Raw genomic sequence first — 25,239 nt, 5'->3', positions numbered from 1 at the left:
GATTCTTCTGTCCTCCAAGGTAGGGATGGAAACACCTCCACCTGGACTGCCTCCTGACCCTTCCAGGGTGGTCATCTCCAACCTGGGCCTCTCATCACTTCTCATACTGTAGTGCCCCCCCCCCCATGTCCACCTCCCACTCACCGGACCTCAGCTGCCTTTGCGTCCATTAAACCCACACAAGGGCATTTTTGCCAAAACTAGGCTGTCTCCAGGTCCTGGCCAGCTCTTCATCCCCCTACCTGAGCTGTTCACCGACCCCACCCACTTCCTCCACCCCACAGGACACAGGGGAGAGGTCATCCGATCCCTCCTACCTCCTGGCAGATGCGCATGATACCTTACAGCTTAGCGCAAGAGAAAGTTTGAAGGCCAACTGAAAATGCACTGGCCGGTTCGCTCCTCCGTCCCACACCTGGACCGCCAGCTGACCACCCCTCACTACTCACACCTGGGTTTTCTCCTGGGCTCACCCATTAATGCTTCACAGCTGTGCTCCTCAACCACCCTACCTGCCCACTCAGTACCCCAGCTGGGCTGTCTCCTGACCCCTTAGAGCACCCCATCACCCAGTGTGGGTGCACTTCTGGGCCTCCCAGTGTCCCCACATCCCCATTTACCCAAAGGGAACCTTTCTAGCATCTGTGTCCTCAGGACATCAGCAGGTGTGAGAACACTGTTAAGCCCATGGGCCAGTGTCACATAAATATGGACACAAATATGAATATGATGCACAAATATGGAGACGGGAGAACTTCAAGCAGCTGGGAAGCAACGCGGGCACCCTTGTAAGAAACTGAATTTAGGCTTGTCATCCTCCGAGTGAAGAGAACAAAAGCTGGAGGAACAAGTCATGAGTTCATCCAAAAGAAACAAAATCTTCCGGCTGGGCCGAGGGTCGGCTTTGGACGTTGAAGGACACAGGCTGTGGAACTTGTGGCTTTGGCTAGATTAAAATCACAGCAGGTCCAGAAAGTGACGCTCAAGTCCAGTTCACTAGTTTTAAAAAATACGTCAACTCTTATACACTCACAGGTAGAATGAATTGTGTACTGGCCACATACGGGGGCATTGCTTTGCTTGTTCTATACCTCAAGTTAAAGTCTAAAAAAAACTCCAGCTGTGAAAGCAACATAAATGGGATTCTAAACTGTCTGCACCTTCTCTGCTAATTTGTCTTACCTGGAATAGCTAATGTCAACTCATCAAATGATGCTTAATTTGTACAATAAATTATGAACCTGGGGGGAAAAAAGAAACAAACTATTAGCTGATACGAAGAGACCTCTGCTCCTAGAATGTGTGCGCACAGGATTGGGGGGAGGAGGGGGGGAAATGGGGCCACAGAGAGGTAAGACTTGGGCGACCTCAGGAAAGAAGGTGCAGACGTTAGTGCTCAGCCGAGGAATGCGGGCAGGGACCCTTAAACGGAGATTCAATTCTTAATTTGGGCTTGCCCTCCTCCCGCTCAGCTCCCTCCAATCACGATGGCCACACCTAGCCTTGTCCCTGGCACAGTCGCTCTCTGGTCTTGGTCACGTGTCACCTCAGCCAGGCCTCTCAGACTCCCGGCAGTCCCCAGAACTTCACACCCCTGCTGTGCTTTTATTTTCACGTAGACAGGAAGGGAAGGGCAACCTCTACTTGCCTTGTAGTTAATGTAACCTTGCTCCCTTAGGGACGGGCTGCACGTGAGACAGCCATTCCACTCACCTTCTTGTGTGGCATCTTCAGTTGGCCTTCAAACTTTCTCTTGCTAAGTTGTTAGGTACCAAGCACATCAGGACTGAGCCCATGGACAGATCTGGGCCTTACCCCACCCTGTCCCTGGCCCCCTTCTGATGTGCTCGCTCAGGCCCCGCAGTCACTGACTTTGTTGACCTGTCTTGTTGGGGTCTCCTCTCCTCTGGTCTTCCACCTTTGCCAGCACGTTGTTCCCCCCAAGGACTGGTCCCTCTAGACACGAGGCTAAGAATTGTGTGCTAACCCAAGTAGGCACCTGGGCCCAAATCTCGCGGTAATGCAGAACTGCCTGGACTGGTTTTTCGCCCGCATTCACCCCCCATTTTCTCGGTGGACAGTGGGGTCTGGGGAAAGGGGCAACATGGGCCATTTTCTGCTCCCATCCATCCAATTCCTGGCCCAGTTCAGGGCACCACTGCCAGGTCCCAGCTCGGATGTGCACATAATGGTAATGTTAAGGAATTGTAATCTAGATGGGAACGGCCAACTTAGGGTGAGAACTGCCCCAGTAAAAACCAGGGATGGGGGCTCCACAGGCAGGCGCACGCACATCCACCCCCTGGCCAGCACTAGCAGTGCAGCCCGGGCTGAACCACCTGGGCTCAGTCCTGGACGCAGCTTCTCTCTTGGGCCCCAGGGCTGAAGGAACAGGACCTGCCTCTCTGCCTCCACTGATGCTGGGGCACCTGGGTTCTCATGAGTGATCACCCCCAGACTGTGGGCTGACTACGGGCCACCCCATTTCAAGGACCCCCAAGGTTCCACCCGAGAGGTAGACTCTGGAGCTGGACTAAACCTCAGCCACATGGTGACCTGCCCGAGTGCACAGGCTGAGGGGCCTCAGAGTTCAAGGGCATGGTGGGGACAAGGGACTTGATCACTGATTTACAGAAAAGGAAACAAACACTTCCTCATCTGCAACTCCTTCCCTCTGGGTGTGTCCTAGCTTTGGGGGCGAGGGAGGATGCAAGAGCCAGGTCCTGTCCCCTCAGGTGGCCCTGTCCCTTCCCTGTCCATCATAGATTCTGGAGCTCAACGCAGGAGACAGCATTAAGGGGCTTGGACACACTGGGGGGCATAGGGACGGGGCTGTCTCTGAGGGTGGAGCCAGCACTCCAGGGTTTTACAGAACCTTTCAAAGAGGAGCAGCAGAGGCCAAGGGAGTGCGTGACAAACAGGGCTGTTCAAGACCACATTTTGCATCAAGTGTCCACAAACATCACTTTTATTTCTGTTCCAGCCCAGTGGGGGCCACAACACACAACATCCCACAGACCAGCCAACCAGTGGGGAGACTCAGGAGTGAAACTTGAGGAGAGACCAGGCCGGAGCCAGGAGAGCCCTTCAGCCAGAGGGCTGCCCTGGCCTCCTTTGGGAACCCAGAGAGTGGGCACCGCCACCCAGGGAGCAGGCTCCACTCTATCCGACTCAGACATGCCACTCATCTGTCTATAGAGGGACCATGGCTGAGGGAGACCTGCTGGACACCCAGGGCGCCTCAGAGCCAGTTACGTGGCCAAGAGCCCACATGGCTGGAAAAGCCTGGAGAGCCGGGGGTGGGAAGCAGACTGTGTTTAGAAGGAAGCAGACGCCCACTGTCCTCCCGTCCCCGCTGGTCTATGCTCCTGGGGAGGGCTGGGGCCCTGGCCGCTGACCCTCGGTTGCCTTGGGGTGCTGCAGGCGGTACAAGGCCTCGACCTGCCTCCTCTTCTCCTTGGCCCGGATGATGACTGTCTGGAAGAGTCTGCAAAAGAGCTGGATCGCCGCAGGTGAGTCATCGTTGGCGGGCACAGGGTAGGTGATGAGGCAGGGGTTGCAGTTGGTGTCCACGATGCCCACGGTGGGAATGTTCATCTTGGCAGCATCTCGCACCGCCACGTGGGACTCAAAGACGTTGTTGAGCGTGTGGAGGAAGATGATGAGGTCCGGCAGGCGGACGCCAGGGCCGAGCAGCAAGGGGGCATTGGTGAACAGGCCGCCCTTGAAGTAGCGGGTGTGGGCGTACTCGCCACAGTCTCGGGCTGTGTTCTCGATCAGGTGTGAGAACTGCCGGTTCCGGCTCATAAACAGGATGATTCCTCTGCGATAGGCCATGTGGGCTGTGAAATTCAAGGCCAGCTGCAGGTGCTTAGCTGTCTGCTCCAGGTCAATGATGTCCTGGCCCAGGCGGTTCCCAAAGATGTATGGCTCCATGAACCTGTGGGCCAGGCGAGGAGAGAGGTCAGCTCTGTCTGCATCCCACCCCACCGGGGACCCCCTCCCCCAGGTCCAGGCTCCTGAGGGTGCACTCTGGACAGCCCCAGGGTCCTTGGGGCCCACCAATCCCAGGACCGGAAATAGCACAGGGCGCCCCACCAGTGTCTGCAGAGTGGACGGCAGAGCTGGGTGGGCGCTGGTGACCCGGAGCCTCCATCTGGGTCCCAGGAGAGACCGTGGGAAGTTTAAACACAGTGTCAGAGTTCCACCCAGTGCCATCCTCACGGCAGCCACTGCCTCTCCCGTCTCCAAGGTTTTACGGGCAACACGCCTCTGGGATCAGGGGGCCAGCAAAAGGGATGAGGGCTCTAGACTGAAGGTGTTTGACGGGAGGGGGCAGGCTGAAGCACAGGACCAGGGAGTCTCCAGAGTGAAGTGGGGGGGGGGGTTCAGATTGAAGGCATAGGGGTCTCCAACCTGAAGGTGTGGTGAGGGCCCCCTAGAGCAGAACTACTCCCATTCTCGGCAGTGACGGCAGGCATGAGACTGATTCCTGCTCAACACGTAGCAAGTGAGTCTACCCCAGCGGCCCCCACGCACCTCCTGAACTCACTGCACCTGACACAGCTCATCAAGTACCCTCGTTGCCAGAGCCTGGGCCCTTCCCTTCCTTTGGACACGGACACGGACTTGCAGTAGCATCGAGGGATCCCACACCCTTCCCTCTCCCTCCTGGCTGTCTCCTCCACTTTCCTGATACTGAGAACCCAGGCTCATTCTCAGGGATGCTCCCTTTCTGATGGTCTCAAACTCTGCCTCTATGATGACCACTTCTATCCTGTCCCCAGCCTCAGCTCATCCCTCTATGGGCCTGTGACATCTCCACTTGAATGGCTCCAAGCTCGGCCTCAGGAAGATGTCTGTGACTTGCTGCTGTTCTCTCTGCTCCTGTCCACTGAGGGTGACACTGCCACCACATCGCAATTCTCGCTAAAGGGCAGAGTCTGGGAAACTGCCATCCATCTGTGCCCTCCTCATCATACCCTCCTACTTTTCCATCTCTCCACAATTTACTCCCAAATCACTTTTTTTCCCTCCAAACATCAGAACAATCACTACCTTCGCCCTCCAAGTTCCCCGAGCCAGAGCCCCCCTTTCAAGTCTCCCCATGCCAGGGTCCACGCAACAGTCAGACCTGGCCACAAAGCCAACAGGATAAGTATGGCACCTGGGCCCCAGTTCCCATGTGTCCTATACTACCAGGCAAGAGCGTGGGCTCATTACAACAAGCCCCTCCTGGAAACCTCCACCAACACCCATGGCCAGGTCATAACCTCACCTGTGCCGACAGCCAGCTTTGTGTCCGAGGTGCACGCGGGCATCAAAGAGGCTTTTGATAGAAAATAACTCCTTGACGTTGAAGAAATCAGAGTGCTTGAGAGGCTCACTTAGCACTTTGTCATTGAGGTCTGGGGCAGAGAGGAGAGAAGGGGTGCTGTGGGCTCCCACACCAGACACGGGTCACAGATGGGTGAGCGAGCGGCCCATCCAGTCCCACCTGATGCAGATCCTGTTCTACATCACCTCATCTCAGGGTACTGAGGACCAGAGCAAGGCCTCCTGGGGCACAAAGCACCCGGCCTCTATCTGAAAGCTGCTGAGTCTGAACCCGCCAAGGGCTCCTCAAGAGAAATCTGAGGAAGGCTGCTTCCATGGAGACCTCCAGCACTGGACACGCCATGGGCAGCTCTCCCCCAGCTGCTGTGGACTGGACTCCCAATGGCAGGAAATACTGAGGTCAGATTCTGACTACCACCTAACTCTCATGTAAACCTATCTCTGTACACTCCCCGTATTTCACAGCTGAAAGCAAAAAAGACCCAGCTGGTTTCTAAGCCTTCCAAAGCCTCCTGGCAAGTAGGCTCAGGTGTTCAACCAGGACGCCCCTAGGTAGGGTTGAAGCCCACCAGGAATAGTTCAATAAAGTGGATTCCCCACAGGAGCTCACTGGGTGGGGAGTGGCAGGGAGATGAAATTCTGCATTAGATGCGGACAGAGGCGCTGGGAAGTCCCAGTCCTGCACCTTGTGTGTCACGACTGAGGGCTTTAAGGCCCCGGGCTTCAGGAGGAAGATGCCCAAAGCGGGGACCAGAGGCCTGTGAGAGCGGAGCAGCCCCAGCCAAGCCCGCAGGCGCTGGGACTAGGACAGGTAACCTGGTGCTGGGACTGTGAACGGAGCAGCTGGGAAGAAACACCACCGTCACAGGTGGAGATGCCCCTTCCCTCCCTCCTGATCGGGACACCTCCAGGATTTACGCCCAAACCCAAGGACACACGGGGCTCCTGGGACAAAATGACCCCCCTCGCCCCCCGCCTTCCGCCCCGATCACCCGAGGAGCCCGGTGTTACCACTGTGGTCGTCCGGCTCGCTGATGGCTGGGGTCGGAGCACTTCCAAAAGGCCGGCAGCCTAGCCTGGTGGCCCCTGGGGTCGCCTTCTTGAGGACATCCAGCCAGAGCGAGCTGGGCGGGGCACCTGGAGGAGAGAAGCGGACGGCGGGCGCCGAGATGAGCTGTCAAGGGCAGCTGTCAGGGCGGCTGCCCGAACCGAGTGTCCGTGCGCAGCCACCGAGGGCCGCCGAGCCCAAGCCCCTCTACCTGCTGTCCGAACGCCCCGCCACACGCTGGCCCTGCAATCCCGGGGTCCCGCGTCCACCGCCCCCGCCCTCGAGCGCACAGGCCGATCACCCAGCAGGCGCGGCGTGGAGGTCAGACATCTCCGCACACGCCCGGCCTGCTCCGGAGCCCTGCGCCCCATACACCTCGCCCCGGCCCGGGGACAGGGGGCCGCGTGCGCTCACCCGCTCCGAGTAGCCGGGGAAACGCAACCCCGGGGGGCGCCATGTCTGATGCTGGCCCGGGCGCGCGGACAGGACTTCCGGCGGCAGTCCCGGAACTTCCGGCGAGTGGCTTCCGCTGCCTGGGGAAGCCGGGCGGGTCGCATCGCCACCTACAGGCCGGGAGGTGCCCTGCGCGCGCTCTCCGCCGTGCAGCGCCCAGAGCCGCACCATAGAGACGCACGGGGAAAGAAGGTGAGGGCAGGAGTGGGTCATCGGCGCGTGGAGGGGCGTGTCCAGGGAAGGGGCGTGGTCGTGGGCGGGGCGTGTCTCCTGAGGGGCGGGGTCAGCGACGGGGCGTGGTCGTGGTGGGGCGTGACCTATTGGGGGCGTGTCCTGAGACCGGGGGTGGAGACCATGGTGGGCGTGGTCAGAGCTGAAGGGGGCATGGTCTGTGGTGGGGCGTGTCCAGAGCCCGGGGGTGGGGTCAAGGTCTGGACGCTGGCCGGGGGTCCAGAATTGGGGGCGGGGACTGCGGGGCAGGGGATCTGAGAGCTTGGGGGCGAGGGACTGAATCTTGGGGTGCTTTAAGGGTGCAGGGCGAGGGGATCTTGGGGAAAGTCCAGTGTCCAGTTCAAGACAAGACGGTGCTGACGAGTGCGGGAGCGTGGGCCGCAGTGGACATAACAAAAAAGAAAAAGAGGGCGCGCCGATCGGTGGACAGTGAGGGGGGGCTGGGCCGGGTCCTGATCGGGGCTGCAGGCCTCAGGGGCAGGAGGTCAACTACCAAGGTGTACCACTCACCCTCGCTGCTCGGCCCTGCAGAAAACGCCAATTCAGATGGCCTATTCAAAAAGTCAGATGAGTCTTTGGAAAACACCTCCCTCGCTGGTTTCCTGTCAGTTACCCATCCCCTAGGGAGGTTCTTTTTAGAGCAATATCTGAAGTGAAAGCAGCCTCATTGTAGAGCAGGGGAGCACTTAACCGAGGCCTGCTTCATTTACATCACAGACCCACAAGGAGATTGCCCGTCTGCCTCCCACAGAGCAGCTGATGGATTCAAACCGCCCACCAGGGGTTTAGCAGTGGCCACCTGAGCACCATCAGAGCGGCCCTAAGACCAACAGACCGCCGGTACCATCCTCACATCTCGATAGACTCAGTGAGGCCACTGCTGCAGTCACTGGGCCGAGGAAAAGCAATTCTCTCCTATCGCTCACTCGCCTGTTGAATTGACGAAAGCACGCACGTTCGGCCTCCTCCCAGGGTCTGAACACCTCGGGACTTGGCAGGACGGATTCCTATCCAAGGAACCTGTCAGCGAGGTGTGGGGAGACACGGAGGTCACCTTAACAGCCTACATTTTTTAAAAAAAACAAAACAAAACAGTGTGTAGCTGCTGATTCCCATTTCCTTCTCGGTCTTTTCTTCCTTTCGCCAGTGTCTTGAATAAAACTACTTTTTTGACTTTTCAAAACTGCTGGTTGTGGTTTCTCCCCTCCAACAGCTGTCCTGCCTGGGGAAGGCGCTGGGCGCTGGGAACCCTCGTCCCCACCAACACTGTCTCTGTCTCTCCTCATTTTGGCTTTAAGAAACTTTGGGTTTTAAGAGATTTTAAGAGTTTCCCAAATCTCAGACTTAAGCTTAAATTCTGTATTTGGATGGCATGACTTTATTGGGCCAAGAAGCATCCCTGTGTGGACAGCAGGCGTCAAATTATTGCATGGCTAGCGCCCCAGCAGAACAACCTTCCTTCAATTTGCTGAGGATGCCCCAGGACCTCGGGCTTCACTGGACCCCAAATCTGACCCTAAGACCCCCATAGCGCGCCTTGCACAGCGTTCTCAATACAACCTGGCTGCTTGTGACCAGCAGTGACGCTCCGCAGCTTCCGCTCACCCCAGAAATGGACTTTATCGCTAGGAGCCCAGGCCCTTCACGCCTGGCCGCAGAAGGTTCTGGACTGTCCACCACAGCCCTGACCTGCGCGTGCGGCTCCTTTAAGAAGGTCCCTCCCGGGTCAGGTGACCAGGCCGTTGCTTAGCAACGGGACGCTGCGTGCGGTCACTGCCCAGCCTGGTGTCTGAGCTTCACTGCCCCCGTGGCCGAGGAGCGATGTCCCAGGAAGCCCCCCAGGAGTGCGTGGACCCCGGCACAGAGGAGGCCAGGGCGCCCCCGGAGAGGACAAGCGACTGCTACCGCGTGAGCGCGCACCTGCCGGCCAGGTTCAACAACCCCGCGTGCTTTCGGGGCTACAGGTGAGTAGGGGGGGGGTCCCCAGCGCCCACAGTCTGTCCTCGGAAGGCACCTTTCGTTTAACAACTATGGTTCCCAACCCAGTGCTGTTTAGTGAGCCGTGGCACATAGTGACCCCGGGGACACATAGTGACCCCGGAGACACATAGTGAGCCTTGGGGAACACATAATGATCCCGGAGGATGCATCGTAACCCTGGGGGAACACACAGTGACCCCTGGGGACGCATAGTGACCTAGGGAGATGACGCATAATGACCCTGGAGGACGCATAGTGACCCTGGGAGATACATAGTGACCGTGCCAGACGAATAGTGACCCTGGGAGACAGGGCACAGTTGCCCACAGCTCCAGAGGTTAGACTGTAGGAGCAGGCCACCATATCTTCTCCCACAGAACATCCAGGGGTTTGAACCAGAAACCTTTCCTGGTCAGCAGTCGATTGCTTTAACCACTGTGCCAGCAAGCTGTTGCTGCTGGCTACAGATGGAGGAGGGGAGTGGTCACTGTACGCCAGGGCAGCGGGAAGGAAGGGACCCCAGGAGAGGCTCAGAAAACCCACGTCTGATCCCACTGCCACCGTTCAGTGCCCTGGGTCAGTTCTCCTCCCTCAGCTCAGACCTCTTACCTTCCAGGCTCCAGCCTGGGACTATGGGTGGGACCTGTGGCCAGCTAGCTGTCACGATGCTTGGACCCTCCAGTGACTGACCTTATCCATTCACCTCCGGAACAGCAGAAGGGAGCGTGGCCTGTGTCATCCTCACACATCCACAGTGGTCCACACAGATGGGGCTTCTGTGCCCGTCCTTGCCAAGCGCCACCCTCACCCTGGCTGGTCCCTGCTCCACCAAACACGACATCTTTCCCTAGCTATTGATTCCCCAGTGACTCATCCAGAACACCTGAGGTGGACACTACAACACTCTGTTTCTGTTATGAGCCTTAGGTTTCTTTTAAAATTAATTAACTTTTCTTAGTAAACATTTATGAGTCATATTGGCTTTGCATTCAGTCATCCATGCACAATTTCTTTTGTAGCATTAATTACAATTAAGTGACTAACTAATTACTAAATGACAGTGTCTAATCAACCCTTGGTTTCATTTTACTTGGATCCAGTCATCACCCTTGGTAACAGCACTCAGGAACTCAAAAGACATGTTGCGTTGGGAAAACCTGCTGTCAAGGACCTCTCCAAAGTGCAGAAGGGCAAAGGGGCCAGTTTAAAGTGTGCCTGGTGCAAGCCACGGTATTTTCAGATGCTTCCTATGCATCTGAATGTTGGATGATGGAGTAAGGACAGAAGAGTCAAAGCGTTTGTGTTGTGGTGTTGGAGAGGAGTACTGAACGTGGACTGCTGAGTCTGTCCTGGAAGACGAGTGGCCAGGGTCTCCTTGGAGACGAGGGTGGTGAAATGTCATGTTACATAATTTGGACGTGTTGTCCGGAGGGGCCAGTCCTTGGAAAGGGACATCATCATGCTGGGAAAGGCGGAGGGTCAGAGGAGAGGAAGACCCTCAAGAAGGCAGATTGATCCAGGGACTGGAACAGGAGACACAGCGTATCAGAGATGTTGAGGACGGCGCAGGAGAGAGCAGAGTTCAGATCTGTTCACAGTGTCACCTAACACCAGTCCACCACTTAGGTATCTCCTTTCCCTTCGCCCACCTTAACTATTTGTTTCCTGGCTGTTTTTCTGAAGTTGGTTGCCAGACGCTCTTCTGTATAAATAATGAGCTCTGGTGTTGCAGTGAGTTAAATGTTACACTGTGAACTAAAAGGTTGTGTGTTTGAATCTGCCAGCCACTCCTCGGGAGAAAGATGGCAGCCTCCCCCCTGAGATTTACATCCTCAGAAAGGTAATGGAGGGTGGCTGTGAGTCAGCAGCGATGTGCTGACCGGGGCAGTGGTCCGCAGAGACCCTGTGCTAAGCCAGCACCTCCATCGCCGGGACTCCTGCTGCTCGGTTTCACAGTTGAGGCAAGTGAGGTAGAAAGAAACTCTCTTGCCCAGTTAATCAGGCAGGGATCACGGACACAGTGGGTGCCGTATTGTGCTGGTAGCCAAAGTTAGCCGTTCAGACCTGCCAGTCAGCCACTCAGTGGGGGAGAGAGGAAGGAGCTCCTTCCATAGAGTCACAGCCGTGGGACCCTGTGGCGTGGCTGTCCTCTGACTACTGGGTTGCTGGGAGCCAGTACTCAACAGTGGTGGGCTTGGTTTGGGGGTGTCGTCTTGATCTGTTCTGGTGAGAAGAGCATGGCTTCTGTGTGGTGGGCTCAGAAGCTCAGAGACCCATGGGTAGTGGTGTGAGACTGACCATGCCAAAACCCCATCACCATGTCCTGTGGTTCCCGGGAGGGCACTGCCAGAGGCTCAGTCTTCCAGGCTGAGGGCTGCTATAGCCAAGTAGCACAGAGTGGGTGCCTCGACCCCAGAGGCTAGGGTCCCCCCACAGGGTACCTGTTTGGGCTGCTTCAGCTTCTGGGCAGTTCTTGGTGCCCTCAGTGTGTAGGTGCACCCCCACTCTGCCCTCTTCTCGCTGTCTCTCTCTGTCTGCTCATACTGGATCAGGACCCTACCCTGGGGGAGGCGGAGGGGTACCCGGTAACACAAACAGTCATGTCTGCAAAGACCCCGTTGCAAACAGAGTTGAGTTCTTGGGTACAGGGATTCACATCTCAGCGTGTCATTCGGGAAGGACATAGTTTGATGGCTCACAATGTGCTTTGGATCTCTGACCACTGTGGACAAGGTAGGGCCATGGGGAGAGAAGTGGGGGCTACCCCTGTGGGCACATTGCCCCCCGTTGGGTGTTTCCAGTGAAGCTGTGTCGGCCACCTGCGGAGAGTGACAAGGGGGCAGTTAGAAAAGGACAATGAGGAGTCCCACGTCTTTCTCCTCCGACAGGTCCAAGGAGCCGGCCTCCATATACAGGACCAGCAACCAGACTTATGGGGGCCAAGCCCCCACCGTGCACGAAATGCCAGTGAGTGGGGAGCATGGCGGAAGGGCACTGGGGAAGGTGGTGTGGAAACAGCAATGTGTCATGGTTGGGGGTGAAGTGAGGGTGAACCCAGGGGTCCCAGGTCACCAAGATGGAGAGGGTACTTCAAATCCTTTCAGAACAAAGCAGGGGAGCCGTCAATGAAGGATGGAATTTAACGATACCGCTCTGAGCCCAGACTCGCTGCTCATCCCAGCACTGCCGACTCGTACCCCCAGCAACAGGAGAGTGGAACCCACTGGCCATGGTGTTGCTGGGGCTGGGTCTTTACAGACCACCTCGTCTGCCTCCCACAGAGCCGCTGGTGGCTTTGAACCACCAAACTTTCCATAAGCAGTCGAATGCTTCTGACTTGTCACAGCATCTTGAAAGGTTGGCCCTAGTCTGTTCTCCGGCTCTGTTTCACACACAGAGAGGGAGAGGGAGAGCGAGAGTGTGAGTGTTAGTGCGAGAGGGAGAGGGAGAGAGCAAGTGTGAGAAGGAGAGTGAGAGGGAGAGCAAGAGCGAGAGCATGAGAGAGGGAGAGCGAGAGGGAGAGAGCGAGCGAGCGAGTGAAGGAGAGGGAGAGGGTGAGCGAGAGGGAGAGAGAGAGAAAGGGGGGCGGCCACAAAACTATGCCTTGTAAATAAGGCAATAAGGTTTTTGGGGTTTTGTTTGTTACCTTTTATGATTTGGGTGATTTATCAGAGCAAATTAGTTTTCCAGTGAACACTCCTGCACATCTGATGCTCAGCATTCATTGTTGTCCTCACAATGGGGCAGCCCTCTCCTACCTCCTGCCTGTGTTTATCCTTCCCATCCATTCCTCTTTTCTACTCCTTCCTGGTTGCCAGGCTGTCTTACTGGATAAAGCCTGCCTTCCTGCTCTCTTGTGATGTGGTTGGTTGGTCTAAGGAGTTCACACCTGCCTGGGTTATTGATCACCTTAGCAGTCTGCCCATTGTTTGACTGAAAGTTGGTCATTTCTAGAGTCCTTGAGAGTCACCCTCGGGACCCCCACGATTCAGAGCTTGAGGATGTCTGAGTAGAAGACTTGCATGCTGAGTGACACAGGTCTGAGTGTTTGAGTTCTTAGAATAGGTTCTTGAGAGGAATGTCCGTGATATCAGCGAGGGGCTCTCCATTCCACAGCCTCACCAGGCACAGGGATGGGGTGTGGGGGTGCCTCCTGGCTGCCTGCCTTGTGTGGAGGCCAGGTGTGTGACTGAGTGTGGGTCCTGGACTTCACTCGTGTTTCCTTCCCAAGGAGGAACTGGAAGTGAAGAAATGACATCATGCATTCATCTTTTCCCTCACTCCCAGCCAGCACCCAACATGTCACGTGATGTGCTGGGACCTGGTGGTCTAAGGACACAGCTGGCAGAGGTCCAGGCCTCGAGGTCACCTGACTGTGAACCATCCCTGACACTTCCTGCTTGCACTCAAGTGCCCTGGCCTCGCTCCTCCCCACACCCCTTGGCAACCTGCTTCTCAGCAGGTCCAGCCCCCAGGCTTTTCTGCATGGAGATAAGGATGGTTTGAAGCTCATGCACCCACTCATTGCCACTGAGTCAGCTCTGACCCCCGGTGACCCCATAGCACAGTGGACCTGCCCATAGTGTTTCTGAGGCTGTAAACCTTTAACAGAATAGACAGCGGCTGGTGGATTTCAACTACCAACCTTTTGGTAGCAGCCCAATGCTTAACCTACTGAACAAGCCGTCAGTCAGAAGACACTGATGTAGATATTATCTCTACTCCAAAGAAAACTGTTGTTCTGAGAGGCCCAATGACTTGCCCTGGGTAACACAGCTGCTAAAAGCAGGGGAGGGGTTACTACGTTATTGACATAGTCCAGTCTACACTGACCACAGGGCTGGTGAAGGACTCGGCAGCATTTCCGTCTCTGGTTCCTGGGCTCATGGGGGGGGGGGTCCCAAAGCGCTCAGCAGCAACTGACGGTGACCACCCCCAGACAGCAGGCAGGGTCCTGCGTGGTCTCTGCACAGACTCGGTGTTAGACTCCAGCCTGGTTTTTTTGTCACCAAGGATGACATGGCTCCAGATCTTTCTTCCAGAAATCCACCCCCTGCCCCTGCTGACTGCCTGAGTTTGGCTGTGCTCTGCCAACCCGCATGCCTTCTTTCCTTCCAGAAAGTATTTTATCCGACGTGGAATAAATTCTCGCGACACCTGGCAGCATTTGGGATGTTTCGGAACAGCACCTTCAACGTGTGCATGGAGAAGAGCTTTGTGACGGGCCCTGGCAACTACATCACCCCCTACGACCGTCTCAACTTCCACCCCAGCTACAACGCCAGCAAGCCCTCCTTCTGTGAGTGAGGTCCAAGGCACAGCCTGTCGCCCTGCTTGCTGCCCGAGTCCTAACACGCTGGGCCCGGCCGTGTTAATTCTCGTTGGCACTGTTCACTGCCTGATTCTCATTAAAGCCGTTAGCACACCTAGAGTCATGGGCTCAGCGGACATCTGTCATCAAGGAGCTGCTGGGTGGAGGGCGCTGTGGAGTCTGGGTCCAGCTGAGGGTCAGGATGTCAGGGAGAAAGCCGACGTGTTACACCGAGAGACCACAGTGGGCGCTGGGCACAGACAGGGCAGCAGTGTCCGCCCATCACTGTGGACAAAAGGAGTAGGGCCCAAGTAGACATGGCTGGCCTGAGAAGTGGGCCTCTGGTGAGGCCCCTCCAGACAGGGTGGGGACGGCCACAGAGGAGACCAGGCTGTAAGACCACTCACAATGGGGGCTCATGTTCACCATTTTCAAAAATTTCCGTCAACTTTTTTTTTTAAAGTAGACAAAAGACAGCTTTGCATTTTCACAAGGAGGTGACTGCATGGCGTGATTTGTGCCTCTGTGCAATCCAGAATTCTCTGAGTTCGAGTCCCCAATAAGAATAAAAATGACCCTTCCAGTCACACATTGTCCTACTGCTTTTATGAGACCGACAGCGGCCCCTCACAGGAAGCCTGGACGATCACAGAAACCTGAGGTTCTTCAAAGTCAACATTGGCACCTCGCTCGCAGAGGACTTGACCCACAGGGATTCCTCACTCACAAATCTGGGAAGAAGTGAGACTGTGACTGAGTCCTACGTTGCTGTCAACTTTTTATTGTTAGTAACAGAAGCCAGCATTTTGGCAACAGTCTTAATGTCCAGTGGAAATCTTCCCAGAGAAGAATCAATGTCCACACTATGAAAAAAAAAAAAAAGACCAGTTGAGACAGGACAGACAGGGTGTCTCATCACACTGCAAGAACCGAGGGGCTGCAGGTGCAACACCAAGAACTAACGTGGGCAGACCTTCGTTCAGAACTCCAGGTGCTGGTAAGCCGTCTGCCTTCAGCCTCTATGGAAAGAAAACGTCTTAGTAAGGTTTCTAGATATCCTCAAGAGAACAAATTCTTTCCTCCACGGATTCCGAAAAGGTTAGAGCCTGGGCTTGGCTGAATCGGCAGCCAGAGTGATCCTTTCTCAGCCTCGGACTGTGAGCAGCTGTGGCATTGTACCCAGGACGGGTCACCTACGCCGGGCAGACACCAGTGTGTCAGGACAGCAAACCCCCACTTCTCCCTGGACGCACCAAGACTCTGACTGCACTTCATCCAGAGCTGACTTCCCCAGACCAATGGGAACTGAGGGGACATGGAACGTGGTGTGCTATGCTGTGACCAACGCCAAGCCACGTGCTCAGGGAGTCAATCAATGCTGCCTGCGAGCAGCCTGTGGGAGGACTCAGACCTGCCCTGGAGGGGAGCCGGGGCGCCGTCTCTGTCCTGTGGCCCCCGTGGAGCCGGGCCGCCGTCTCTGTCCTATGGACCTCATGGAGCTGGGCCACCATCTTACCCCAATGTTGGTGGGTTCCGACCTTCCGGTTAACAGCTGAAAACCTTAAGCACAGCGCCACCAGAGCTGCTTTCTACCTGTCATCTCACTAATCTGTTTCCATCGCTGCCGCTAGTGTTTCATGTATATGTTCTTTTAGTCTGGAGAGACGAAAAACAAACTTCATGAGATTGTCTCGTCCCCTGGAAAGCCCGGTAGGGTCCAGCTCAGGCTCCCTCGCGCGCCCGACATCAGAGCTCCGGGACCCCAGATGGCGGGGGCCTCTCCACGGGCCGTCAGGTTGGTGGTTTTCGACATGGGCACCAGCACCTCACCCGCACAGCTGAGGAAGGCAGTCCTGCCTCTAAGGTGGATGGGGTGGGACGATCTAGTGCCCACACCTGGCAGCTTCAGGCTGACTCTACTTTGGGGATGTGCTGAGATGGCTGGGGTCCTGAGCAGCTGACCCCACAGACGGGGCTCCTGATTTTCTGTGCATTTATACACTGGTCGGGAACGCCAGTGGTTATAAATTTTGGGAACTTGGGTCTTTTCAACTTTTTTCCAACCTGAAATCTTTAAGGTCTGGAGAGATGTGGCTGTGAAGAGTGCCTGTTTTCTGTTGTTCAGATGGCTGTGCTGGCGGCTGAGGTGCCCTGGTCTCCCAGAACCTCCAGTCCCAGCGGACCTGTGACAGAACCAGCACTGTCCGCCAGCGGCCAAGGCGGCCTTCAGCAATCCCTCAAAGAGGAAAGGCCAGCAATTCTTGACAGCTTTCCTCTGGAGTCACAACTAGGTCTCAGCCTTACTTGGCCTGCTTATTCCAAGTCAAAATTTGAAAAATAAAACTGTATGTCATTTTGAGTCACTGCCATCAAGTCAGAACAGACTCGTAGGTGATCCACCATTGTATTTCCGAGACCGTAAATTGCACGAGAGGAAACTGCTCATTTTTCTCCCATGGAGCAGCTAGTGGATTTGAACCACGTGCTTTCTGGTTGACAGGCAGCTTCTTACCACTGGGCCACCAGAGCTCCGTGTGTATATATATTTTGTTAAGTGGATACCACTCAACACATAGCCTACCTTCCAGTGGGCTCTCAGAGGCAGTAAATGACACAGGAGGAGTCACTCTGAGGCAATATTGACCCGACAGGCACCGACAGGCAGTGGCTTTAAGGCAGCTGCTGGGCTGATTGAAGCCAGGAACCCCCTGCTCAGAAAGGATGCCGTTCTCCATATTCCCACCTTTCGCCCCAGTGACCACCTGTTTGATCACAGGCTGAGACACCTCAAAGGGTCCCAGGCACAGGGCTCCAGCCTCAAGCTCATCAAAGGGTCAGCTGGTCACTACAGACAATCCACTCGCTCCTCGGGAGCACAGAGCTGGCCTCTGAGGTGCACCTATGAACCTGGGACACATGGGCAGTCTCAGTGCTCCCCCTACCCGAGACATGGGCACCCACAGAGTGAGACAGAGAGAACACAACGTCTCCTGTGGTGGGAACACAGGGCACAGCGTCCCTCTCCATAGCCAGTGAGTGACACAGGTGACCTGACACCGGCAGGCAGCTACCTTACACAGGTGACCTGTCGGGAGCACTGACCTGCACATGCATGGGCAGCAGGCACATGCTGGACAGGTGGCTGGCCGTAGGCAGCTGACTTTGGGGAGGTATCCTTGGGGGACCCTATGTAGGGGCAGGACAGTGGAGTAAGGCAGAGAGGGAAGGTGTGCGGGCCCCTGGGACGAGCAGGGGGAGCTATGCACGGCAGCACCAACACAGGGCTGTCCCTTCACGTGGGTGCAGGTGCACAGGGGCCGCCTGGCTCTGAGGCCACACGGGATGCAGAGGGCACACCTCAGTCCTGTTCATGAGCAGTGCTTGGTTTATTGGTATATTGAAAAAAAACAAGACAGTCCCTACATACAAAACAGGCTGGGTTTTGCGCTGGTGCGTGAAAAGGACTCTTTAAAAAATGAAATAAAATCTACAGCAGGGGCCACACAGAGTTGTTTTTCCTGGAAGCACTTGAGTGACTGGGTATGTGATGGGGACACTAACAGGAGCCACAAGACCCAGCTGTGTGACTGAGCTCACGCTGCCTGTACCTGGACACAGGACGGATGCCTGCTGCGGCCCGGCGAAGGGCACACAGCAAGGCGACCGTGGGCCAGGACGCCGCAAGCCCCCCCATGAAAGGACAACTCTGGGCTGCCAGGCTCCAGCAGGCAGTGGACATTTCCGGGACCAGCCCAGGGTCAGTGTTAGATCCCAGCACTGTGTGCCGTCTCATCCACAGAGCAGACGCAGCCACTGTCTGGGCCCCAGAGAAGCCACAGGCTGCTGGGTTTCTTCTACTCTGCCCAGCGGCCCCCTCCTTCAACACCCAGTGCCCAGTCCAAGCTCCAGGAGAGGACCAAGCGCAGCATGTAGTGGGGCTCAGAAACTGTGTGTCTGATGTCACAGCACAGAGCTGACCCCAAAGCCACAGTGCTGCAGTCACCCAGGGGCACCCCTGCCGGGACTCTTAGGTTCTTGGGGGCGTGGGGAGGCCTTGGCCAGAGGGCTGGGCTCAGAACATCATGAACTCAAATGCCTGAGGACAGAACAGGTCAGGTAACCCTCAGTGCCCAGTCGGCTGCAGGAACCAAGGAGAGGAAATTTAAAATGCACCCCAAGAGCATGCTCAGAAAGGAGAAGCCGCTGTTCCCATAGAAAAAGCCTTTTATTTGGACCATGAAGTGTAACCACCAAATAACTGGACAGGACAGGAGCCCGTGCTGTAGTCACACCTGTAATACTAACACCTGTAGTACGGGAGTCACGAGCACGGCCGCTGAGCGTCCCAGGAGGGCTGAGAACGTGATGGGGCTTCTCTGGGCAGTGGGGCGCCCTGTGTCCTCGTGAGGGCTTTGTGCTTTGAGACACGCTGCCATCCACAGCTCTGATTTTCAGAGGACACAGAGGGGCTGTCCTGTGAGCAACCAGCAGAGCCCTCAAGTGGCCTGGGGTGGGGAGGACCCCTGGGAGAGGCTGTCCCCAGCCCAGAGATGACGTGGGGACCAGTGATGGGAGATCTGTCCAGACAGGGCACCCAACAAAAACCAGACTGCTATTGTTTACCAAAAATATCTGGTACAGCACTTTAAATAATTTACAAAAACTACAAAAGCCCACCCTCGTCAGGACACACCTGTTAAATAAAAGCACAGATCCAGGTGTGCACACCTGGGGACGGGCCTCTCCTGCAGATCCTGGGGACAAGGGCGTGGAGACACGCAGACACACCCGACAGGCCCCACTGTGCTCACAACTGGAGCACACTGCCCTTTGGCCTGCCCCCACTGTCCTCCACAGAGGTGTCGCTGAGCTCACTGGCATCACTGCCCAGGGTCTCTTGGTCCTCCTCATCTCTCTCCACAACCTGGCGCCTGTACCTCAGGTCTAGAATGTGCTCCTCCGACCCCGAGGTCCTCCTGTCTGGTAGCCTGGGGCCAGCCGGGGACTTCCTGCTTGGCCAGTGACCCCTTTCCTTCCCAACCAGCAGGTGGGGGCTCCCAAACACAGGGCTGGGGCCCAGCGGAGCCTCACGGAAGGTCGAGAAGGAGGGACCCTGCAGTGGAAGGCCCAGGTGGGAGCTGAAGAGGTTGGTTTGCTTGCCGCCCCATGACACCCCCTTCCCAAAATGAAGCAGCTGAGTGGACAGCAGTGGGGCAAAGCCTGAGAAGGGCAGGCTCCTGGGGGGGTCCACAGCCAGGCCAGATGGACACTTGGCCGGCCCCTCTGGGCTGCTGCTGTCGGCCCGGAGGCCCCCCTTCCACGTGCTGTCAGGGTGCAGTGCCCATGTGCTCGGCAGCCTGCTTTGCTGGGCAAAGTCACTCCAGGGGCCGCTCAGGAGCGAGTGGCTCTCCCGCTCCGACCTGGGGTTTGGGGTCAGCAAGCCGAGGCTTGGAGGGCTGCCCTGGAAGGGGCCTGTGCTCTCGGCCTCCGTGCTGGCTCTGGAACCCCCCAGCAGCTGTCCGAAAGCATGCTCGTTGGCAGCAGGCTCCGTCCCACTCTGACTGTGGTCTTTGCCACTGTGAGTGTGTCTCCGGCTCCCCGGGGACCCTCTGGAAGAGAAGGCCCCGCTGGCACTCCTGGGTGGCACCAGCTCACATTTAGCTGGGGCAGCTGGGAGTCCCTGGCCAAAGACCCTGGCTGGGCTCTGCACCCCAGGGACTCTCTCTGCGCCCCTAAGCCCCTCAGCCAGCTGGGAGGATTCCCGGCCCCTCTGACTCCACGGGCACGTGCCAGGTGGGGCAGGTGGGGTAGCTGGTGCCGTCTCCTTTCTACCCAGTGCCTCTGGCCTGGGGAGGTCCCCCGCCCCGAGAGCAAGGGGGCTGGCACTGGGATTGTCCCCACAGTTCCTGGACTCCTTGGCCTTCTCAGCCAGGAATTTACGAATCTCCAGCTCGATGCTGTCATCACTGTCCACCGAGTTGCTGTCCTCAGACATGGAGACGGGGCTGGAGGTGGAGCTCGGCTGGGCCTGGACTCCGCCAGAGAACAAACTGCCCTCTGGGGCCCTTCTGTGCAGCCGCAGAGCCAGGGCCGTGTCCCCACTGGCCGCCGTGTCTATCCGAGTTCTCTCTACCCCGCAGCCCAGTACAGCCCCCGGGCTCCGAGCCCCGACCTCCCTGCTGTCCTTTTTGGATTTTGAGAGGCAGCTTTTCAGCAGGCCAGGACCTCTGTCACTCCAGTCCCTGTGGCAGCGGCTGGGCGTCTCTGGATTCTGCACCTCACCGGTGCTGAAACGCACCCTCTTCTTCCACGTGGCAGTGCGGGGCTCTCTGTACCTCCTTTTCAGCTTGCGCTTGGATCTGAGCAGGTCTTTGATGGCCGTATCCAGGTCCTCATCGCTGTCCAGTGAGCTGCTCTTGTCGTCGGAGCTTCCCTTCTCGTCCCCCACCCTGGCCTCGTCCGCCTTGTCTTGGCTTTGCAAGGGCTGGCCTCCTCCGTCAGAGGCCACTAACTGGTCGCTGGGCCTGGCCACCAGTGCGGGGAAAGGCTGGCTCCTGGCCTCAGGCTCCACAGCCCTGGCTTGGCTTGGCGTGTCCTGCCCCTCGTGGCCAGGTTGGCTGCTCCCGAGGCTGAGGCCAGCATCTCGGCCACCCTCCTTATTTTTCTTCAGTGCCGACAGCTTTGCCGTGTTGCCTCTGCCTTTGCGTTTCCTCCTGCAGCTCAAGGGCAGGTCCGGTGTCTTAAGTGGTGTGGTCATGGGGCCCCCGGCCTGGCCGCTGGGTGCAGGTGACGACTGTGGACTCCATACAGGTGGTGGGCAGCTTTCAGCTTGGGCCAACAAGCTCCCCGACTGGGCCTTCAGAGCCAAGAACGTCCGGATCTCCTGTTCAATGCTGTCATCACTGTCCACTGTGCTGCTGTCACCATCGGAGCGGGAAGGCACGCTGGGGGTGTAGAGGAGTGGGCCGGCATGCAAGGGCCGGCCAGGCGACGCCGTAGGGGACGGCAGAATGGTCTTGGAGATGTCCAGGATGGCCTCGGCACACATGAGCTCGGCGGACGAGTCTGCCCGGCATGAGGGCCGCTCCACCTGCTCGCTCTTGGGGGGCGTGATGCCTGGGGTCGGAGGGGCTTTGGTCTCCCTGGGGGGCCTGCTGGGATGGCCAGAGTCGAGGGGGAGAGCACTGGGACTGGCCTCGGTGGCCTGTGCGGCGCCAGGCTTCTTTTTGCTTGGGATTTTGCGCTGGGTCTCTGGCAAGGCACTTCTGGTGGTGGTGCTGGGGGAGGGATCATGGCCCGTGTCCTCTAGGGCCTGGCCCCTCGGTGCTGCGTCCCCACTGGCCTCCTTCCGGGTTTTCTCCAGCTGGTAAAGCTGAATGGCCTCTTCAATGCCGTCGTCGCTGCTGGAGTCCGACCCCACAGGCGCCAGGGCGGCACTCTGGGCACGCTTCGCCCTCCGCCCCGTGCCTGCACCCCTCCTGGCAGCCGGTCTGTTCGGAACCGTGTCTGACCTGGGAGCTCCAGCCTCAGTGGCAACTCTGGCCTTGAGGACTCGGGGCTGCGTGCCCGACCTCTGCTTTTGGAAGATGAACTCTTTGCTGACTCCCGGTGCATCCTGGTGCAATGCCCTCCCCGTTGGCTCTCTGCCCGCGGGAGCTACCAGACTCGCTGTGAGCTCAGTGGCATCAGGCTGCGGGTCCACAGGGACACCCCACTTCTGAATCTCATGCTGCTTCTTCTCGCTGAGAAACTGCTCTATTTCTGCCCGGATGCTCTGCTCAAAAGAGTCATCACTGCTGACACTCCCGGGGGAGGCGGGACCCAGCTGGGCGGCACTCATGCCTGGGGAGGCAGCTCTGGGTCTGGGGGTGCAGAGCGTGTCCGCAGTGCTGTTCTGGGGGGGCTCCGGCCTGCACCGGCCGCCTCCTTCCGCAGCCCCACTCTTGGCCTTCAGGTACTCCTGGATGGCCTTCTCGATGTCACGGTCCACGGAGTCGTCGCTGTCCGAGTCCAGCGCCAGGGGGCCCGAGTCTGCGGCCTTTGGCTCTTCGGAAGGGTTGGGTTCAGCAGCCAAGGCGTAGGCCGGGAAGACGGGCGGATCCTGAGGCAAGAGCAGGTTAGCGGTCTGCGTGGCATCGCGGCATCGCTCCCCGCGGTGGCGGCTCTGGACGGCGTGCGCATCGCTCATGCCCAAGGCGGCCCCGTCACCCCGCAGCGTGCTGACGACCATCTGCACCTTGGTGCTGACCGCTGCCCTTGCCGCGCCCTCAGTGGGCTCCGAGAAGCCACCAGGAAACCTAAAGCTTCCGGAGGGGCCGAAGGTCTCCCACTTGGACTGCAGAGCGACCACAGGCGTGGCGTTCATGAGGAACATCCTAGCGGGGTGACGAGGCGGATCCTTCACGGTCCTGCCGGAGCCGGCGTCACATCCTGGGAAGAGAGAGAGGCACAGTGTGAGCAGTGCGGCCTGCAGGGCAGCGAAGACGCAGCACACGCGGGCTGCCTTCTTACAGGCTTCTGATCACCTCAATTGAAAGCAGCCTTATCTAATTCAATGATTAGTTATGACATCATTTTAAGGACAACAAAAATCCAAACTCCCTGCCATCAACTCGGTTCTGATCTGAGCTGCCCTGAGGACTCCCAGACAGCAGATGTATGCAGGCGGGGCTGTCTATCTTCTGCCCTGCACGCAGCTCATGGATTCAAACTGCAGACCTTTCAGTCGGCAGCCAAATACCTTACTGCACCACACCCACAGAGTTCTTTTAGAGGAAGAACAGAGTATTCTTCATTTCAGGGCCAAAGTGAAATTCTGGAAACCTTTAGGAGACAAGCAAAGACACACAAACACAACTCACTTCCCATCATTCCTGAAACTGCCCAGAGCCTGTTACTACTGTAGGGCGCAGGACAGTGACTGGGGAGGGGGTGTTCTGTCCCTTCTGGAAACGGCACCCCACGGTGCACCCAGCCAACACTCTGGAGGATCTCTCTGGCCTGGGGGGGTCTCATGCACTGGCCAGAGGGGGCCTCCATGTGGTTAAAGAAACTGCAGGCCCCGCCGCCATGAGACCCTGCGGTCATCCTGGAAATCTCGACTTTTACCCTCTTCAGCAGCAGCTGTGTGGGGGTTGCTAGGTGCCCTCAAGGTGAGTCAGCTCCAATGCATAGTGACCCTGCAGAGACCCAGCGTTAAGGCTGCCCGGCCTGTGCCACCCGCACAGCCTCAGCTCTGCCCATCACCCAGCATGGAGGCAGGCAATGTCTCCCGCCTATCTACAAAGTTTCCACTGACCATTTCTTTGGCAATAGAAGGACAGGTCCTTCTTTCTAGGCTTAGCCTGGAAGCTCCATTGGAACCTTTCCACCACGGGTGACCCTGCTGGTATATGATATTCCAGCATCACGCCACCACACACACACTTCCGGCAGGCAAGAGCACCGTGTCAGAAGCAGCACGGGAAAAGACGGTCTGGACTACAGAGGGTCTTGTTGTTGCTGCTGGGTGCCGTTGGGTCGGAACCAACTTACAGCTGACACTCCGGTGGGTTTTCACCCAGAAGAAACATCTTTTTCCTGTGGAGCGGCTATGGATTTAAACCAGGTCACTTTAGGTTGGCCGTGCAGCTACTTACCACTGGGTTACCAAAACTCCTAGGAGTTTCACTAGAGATTAAAATTGGGAAGAGGCCCACTAAACAAATAATAAATACACTCAACTGCCAGCCCAAAGGCTGGAGCTTAGAATCCACTCATCGGAGCTTAGGAAGAAAGGCCTGGCAATCCCTTTCCAGAGCACCAATCACTAAAACCCCTATGAGGCACCATCTGACACACATCGAGATGTTTCCGGTAGTGACCGACTTGATAGCAACCTGGGGGAGGCGGGCAACAAACCTGAGACGGGGCTTCCATTTGGAGAAACACTCTTGTCCCCTTACTCCCTATTTACGGGGTTTCTGAAGTGTCTGCAGGCCCGGAGTGGCCTACTAGTGGGGTCTTGTGAGTGGTCAGACCACCTCGTGCAAGACTGAAAAGTTAAAAACCAGAAATGGAGTCTCCCGGGGCAGCCAGTGGCTTTTAAAGCCATCAACTCCACCGGATGAATCATTCTGGAAAACTCTGTTTAACTGTGCCTGGAGTTAGGAGAGAGGGGCAGCGGCGGCTGGCTCTCCCCGCCTGCACCCCAGCACTGGAACCGGAGACATGGAGCGCCCACACCCCCAGCACTGCGTGGTGCCGGCGTGCAGGGCTCGGCGACACCCACCTCCCGCAGTGATGGAACAACTTTAAACTTCATCCTCCCACCCATCAGGCTGCCTGCACGAAGGGGCCCCAGCTGCCGGGCCTCACCTCGCAGAGGGGCTGTTCCTCCAGGTGAGGTCCAGTGGGGCGCAGGGCGGGGGGTGTCTCTGCCTACCTGGGCGGGAGGAGCTACCGGACTGTCCATCCCTCCACCGGCCGGGTTATCCGCGGCAGAAAGGCTTCCGGCGCCGAAAGCTGCAGTGCGATTCTGGCGACCCGCAGAACGGCGCCAGGTGGGACCCTCATGGCTGACGCCGCCCTGACCTCTCACCCCGGCCTCCCGACAAGTCTGGGGGGGCGGGGGCTCTGCCCGCAGCAGGGTCGTGCCGCCCGGAGCAGCCCGATCACGGCCGGGTCCATGCAGCCCCCTCCTGCGGGGAAGGGGACCCCCGGCGCATTTTCGGGGTCCGTGGATGGGGCCTGGGGCGGGAACCCTGGGACCCTCCCGGAAGCTCGGCCGGGCGCCGGGCAGGCGGGCCCCGGAGGTCGGCCCGGCCTCGGTCCTTCCCGGGCAGCGGCGCGCAGGCCGGGCCGGAAGCTCGTGCCCTGCGGGCCTCACCTGCGCCTCACC

General features: G+C 57.7%; 3 protein-coding genes across 3 annotated transcripts; 1 reads left to right on the top strand and 2 right to left on the bottom strand.

The window, feature by feature from the left end:
* Nucleotides 1–3,360: 3,360 nt before the first annotated feature.
* Nucleotides 3,361–5,680, bottom strand: LOC102869449 (28S ribosomal protein S2, mitochondrial-like). The gene is made up of 3 exons (XM_006902384.1): nt 5,539–5,680; nt 5,279–5,408; nt 3,361–3,940 (listed from the first exon to the last, which is right to left on the bottom strand). Exons 1-3 carry the CDS (start codon nt 5,678–5,680, stop codon nt 3,361–3,363), a joined length of 852 nt encoding a protein of 283 aa, XP_006902446.1.
* A 3,210-nt stretch (nt 5,681–8,890) lies between these two features.
* LOC102866606 (chromosome unknown open reading frame, human C9orf116) lies at nt 8,891–14,356 on the top strand. Its single transcript, XM_006902379.1, has 3 exons — nt 8,891–9,033; nt 11,938–12,016; nt 14,168–14,356. The coding sequence occupies exons 1-3, from the start codon at nt 8,891–8,893 to the stop codon at nt 14,354–14,356; spliced, it is 411 nt and encodes a 136-aa protein (XP_006902441.1).
* Nucleotides 14,357–19,167: 4,811 nt separating this feature from the next.
* Nucleotides 19,168–22,734, bottom strand: PPP1R26 (protein phosphatase 1, regulatory subunit 26). Its single transcript, XM_006902383.1, has one exon. It carries the CDS (start codon nt 22,732–22,734, stop codon nt 19,168–19,170), a length of 3,567 nt encoding a protein of 1,188 aa, XP_006902445.1.
* Nucleotides 22,735–25,239: the final 2,505 nt, after the last annotated feature.

The sequence above is a fragment of the Elephantulus edwardii genome, unplaced genomic scaffold, assembly GCF_000299155.1.
Source record: "Elephantulus edwardii isolate Elephantulus edwardi_28Jun2011 unplaced genomic scaffold, EleEdw1.0 scaffold00401, whole genome shotgun sequence".
In the NCBI taxonomy this organism is placed as follows: domain Eukaryota; kingdom Metazoa; phylum Chordata; class Mammalia; order Macroscelidea; family Macroscelididae; genus Elephantulus; species Elephantulus edwardii.
Note: the sequence above shows the minus strand (reverse complement) of the source record. Positions and strands in the feature narration are given on the sequence as shown.

Bases quoted from the DNA above. Each gene is read 5' to 3' on its own strand.
- LOC102869449 (XM_006902384.1), bottom strand. From the start codon at position 5,680: ATGGCGTGTCCAGTGCTGGAGGTCTCCATGGAAGCAGCCTTCCTCAGA. The intron at 5,409-5,538 runs GTACCCTGAGAT...TCTCTGCCCCAG, and splicing joins AGGCCTTGCTCTGGTCCTCA to ACCTCAATGACAAAGTGCTA. The intron at 3,941-5,278 runs GTGAGGTTATGA...CCTGGCCCACAG, and splicing joins AAAGCTGGCTGTCGGCACAG to GTTCATGGAGCCATACATCT.
- LOC102866606 (XM_006902379.1), top strand. From the start codon at position 8,891: ATGTCCCAGGAAGCCCCCCAGGAGTGCGTGGACCCCGGCACAGAGGAG. The intron at 9,034-11,937 runs GTGAGTAGGGGG...CTCCTCCGACAG, and splicing joins GCGTGCTTTCGGGGCTACAG to GTCCAAGGAGCCGGCCTCCA. The intron at 12,017-14,167 runs GTGAGTGGGGAG...CTTTCCTTCCAG, and splicing joins CCACCGTGCACGAAATGCCA to AAAGTATTTTATCCGACGTG.
- PPP1R26 (XM_006902383.1), bottom strand. From the start codon at position 22,734: ATGTTCCTCATGAACGCCACGCCTGTGGTCGCTCTGCAGTCCAAGTGG.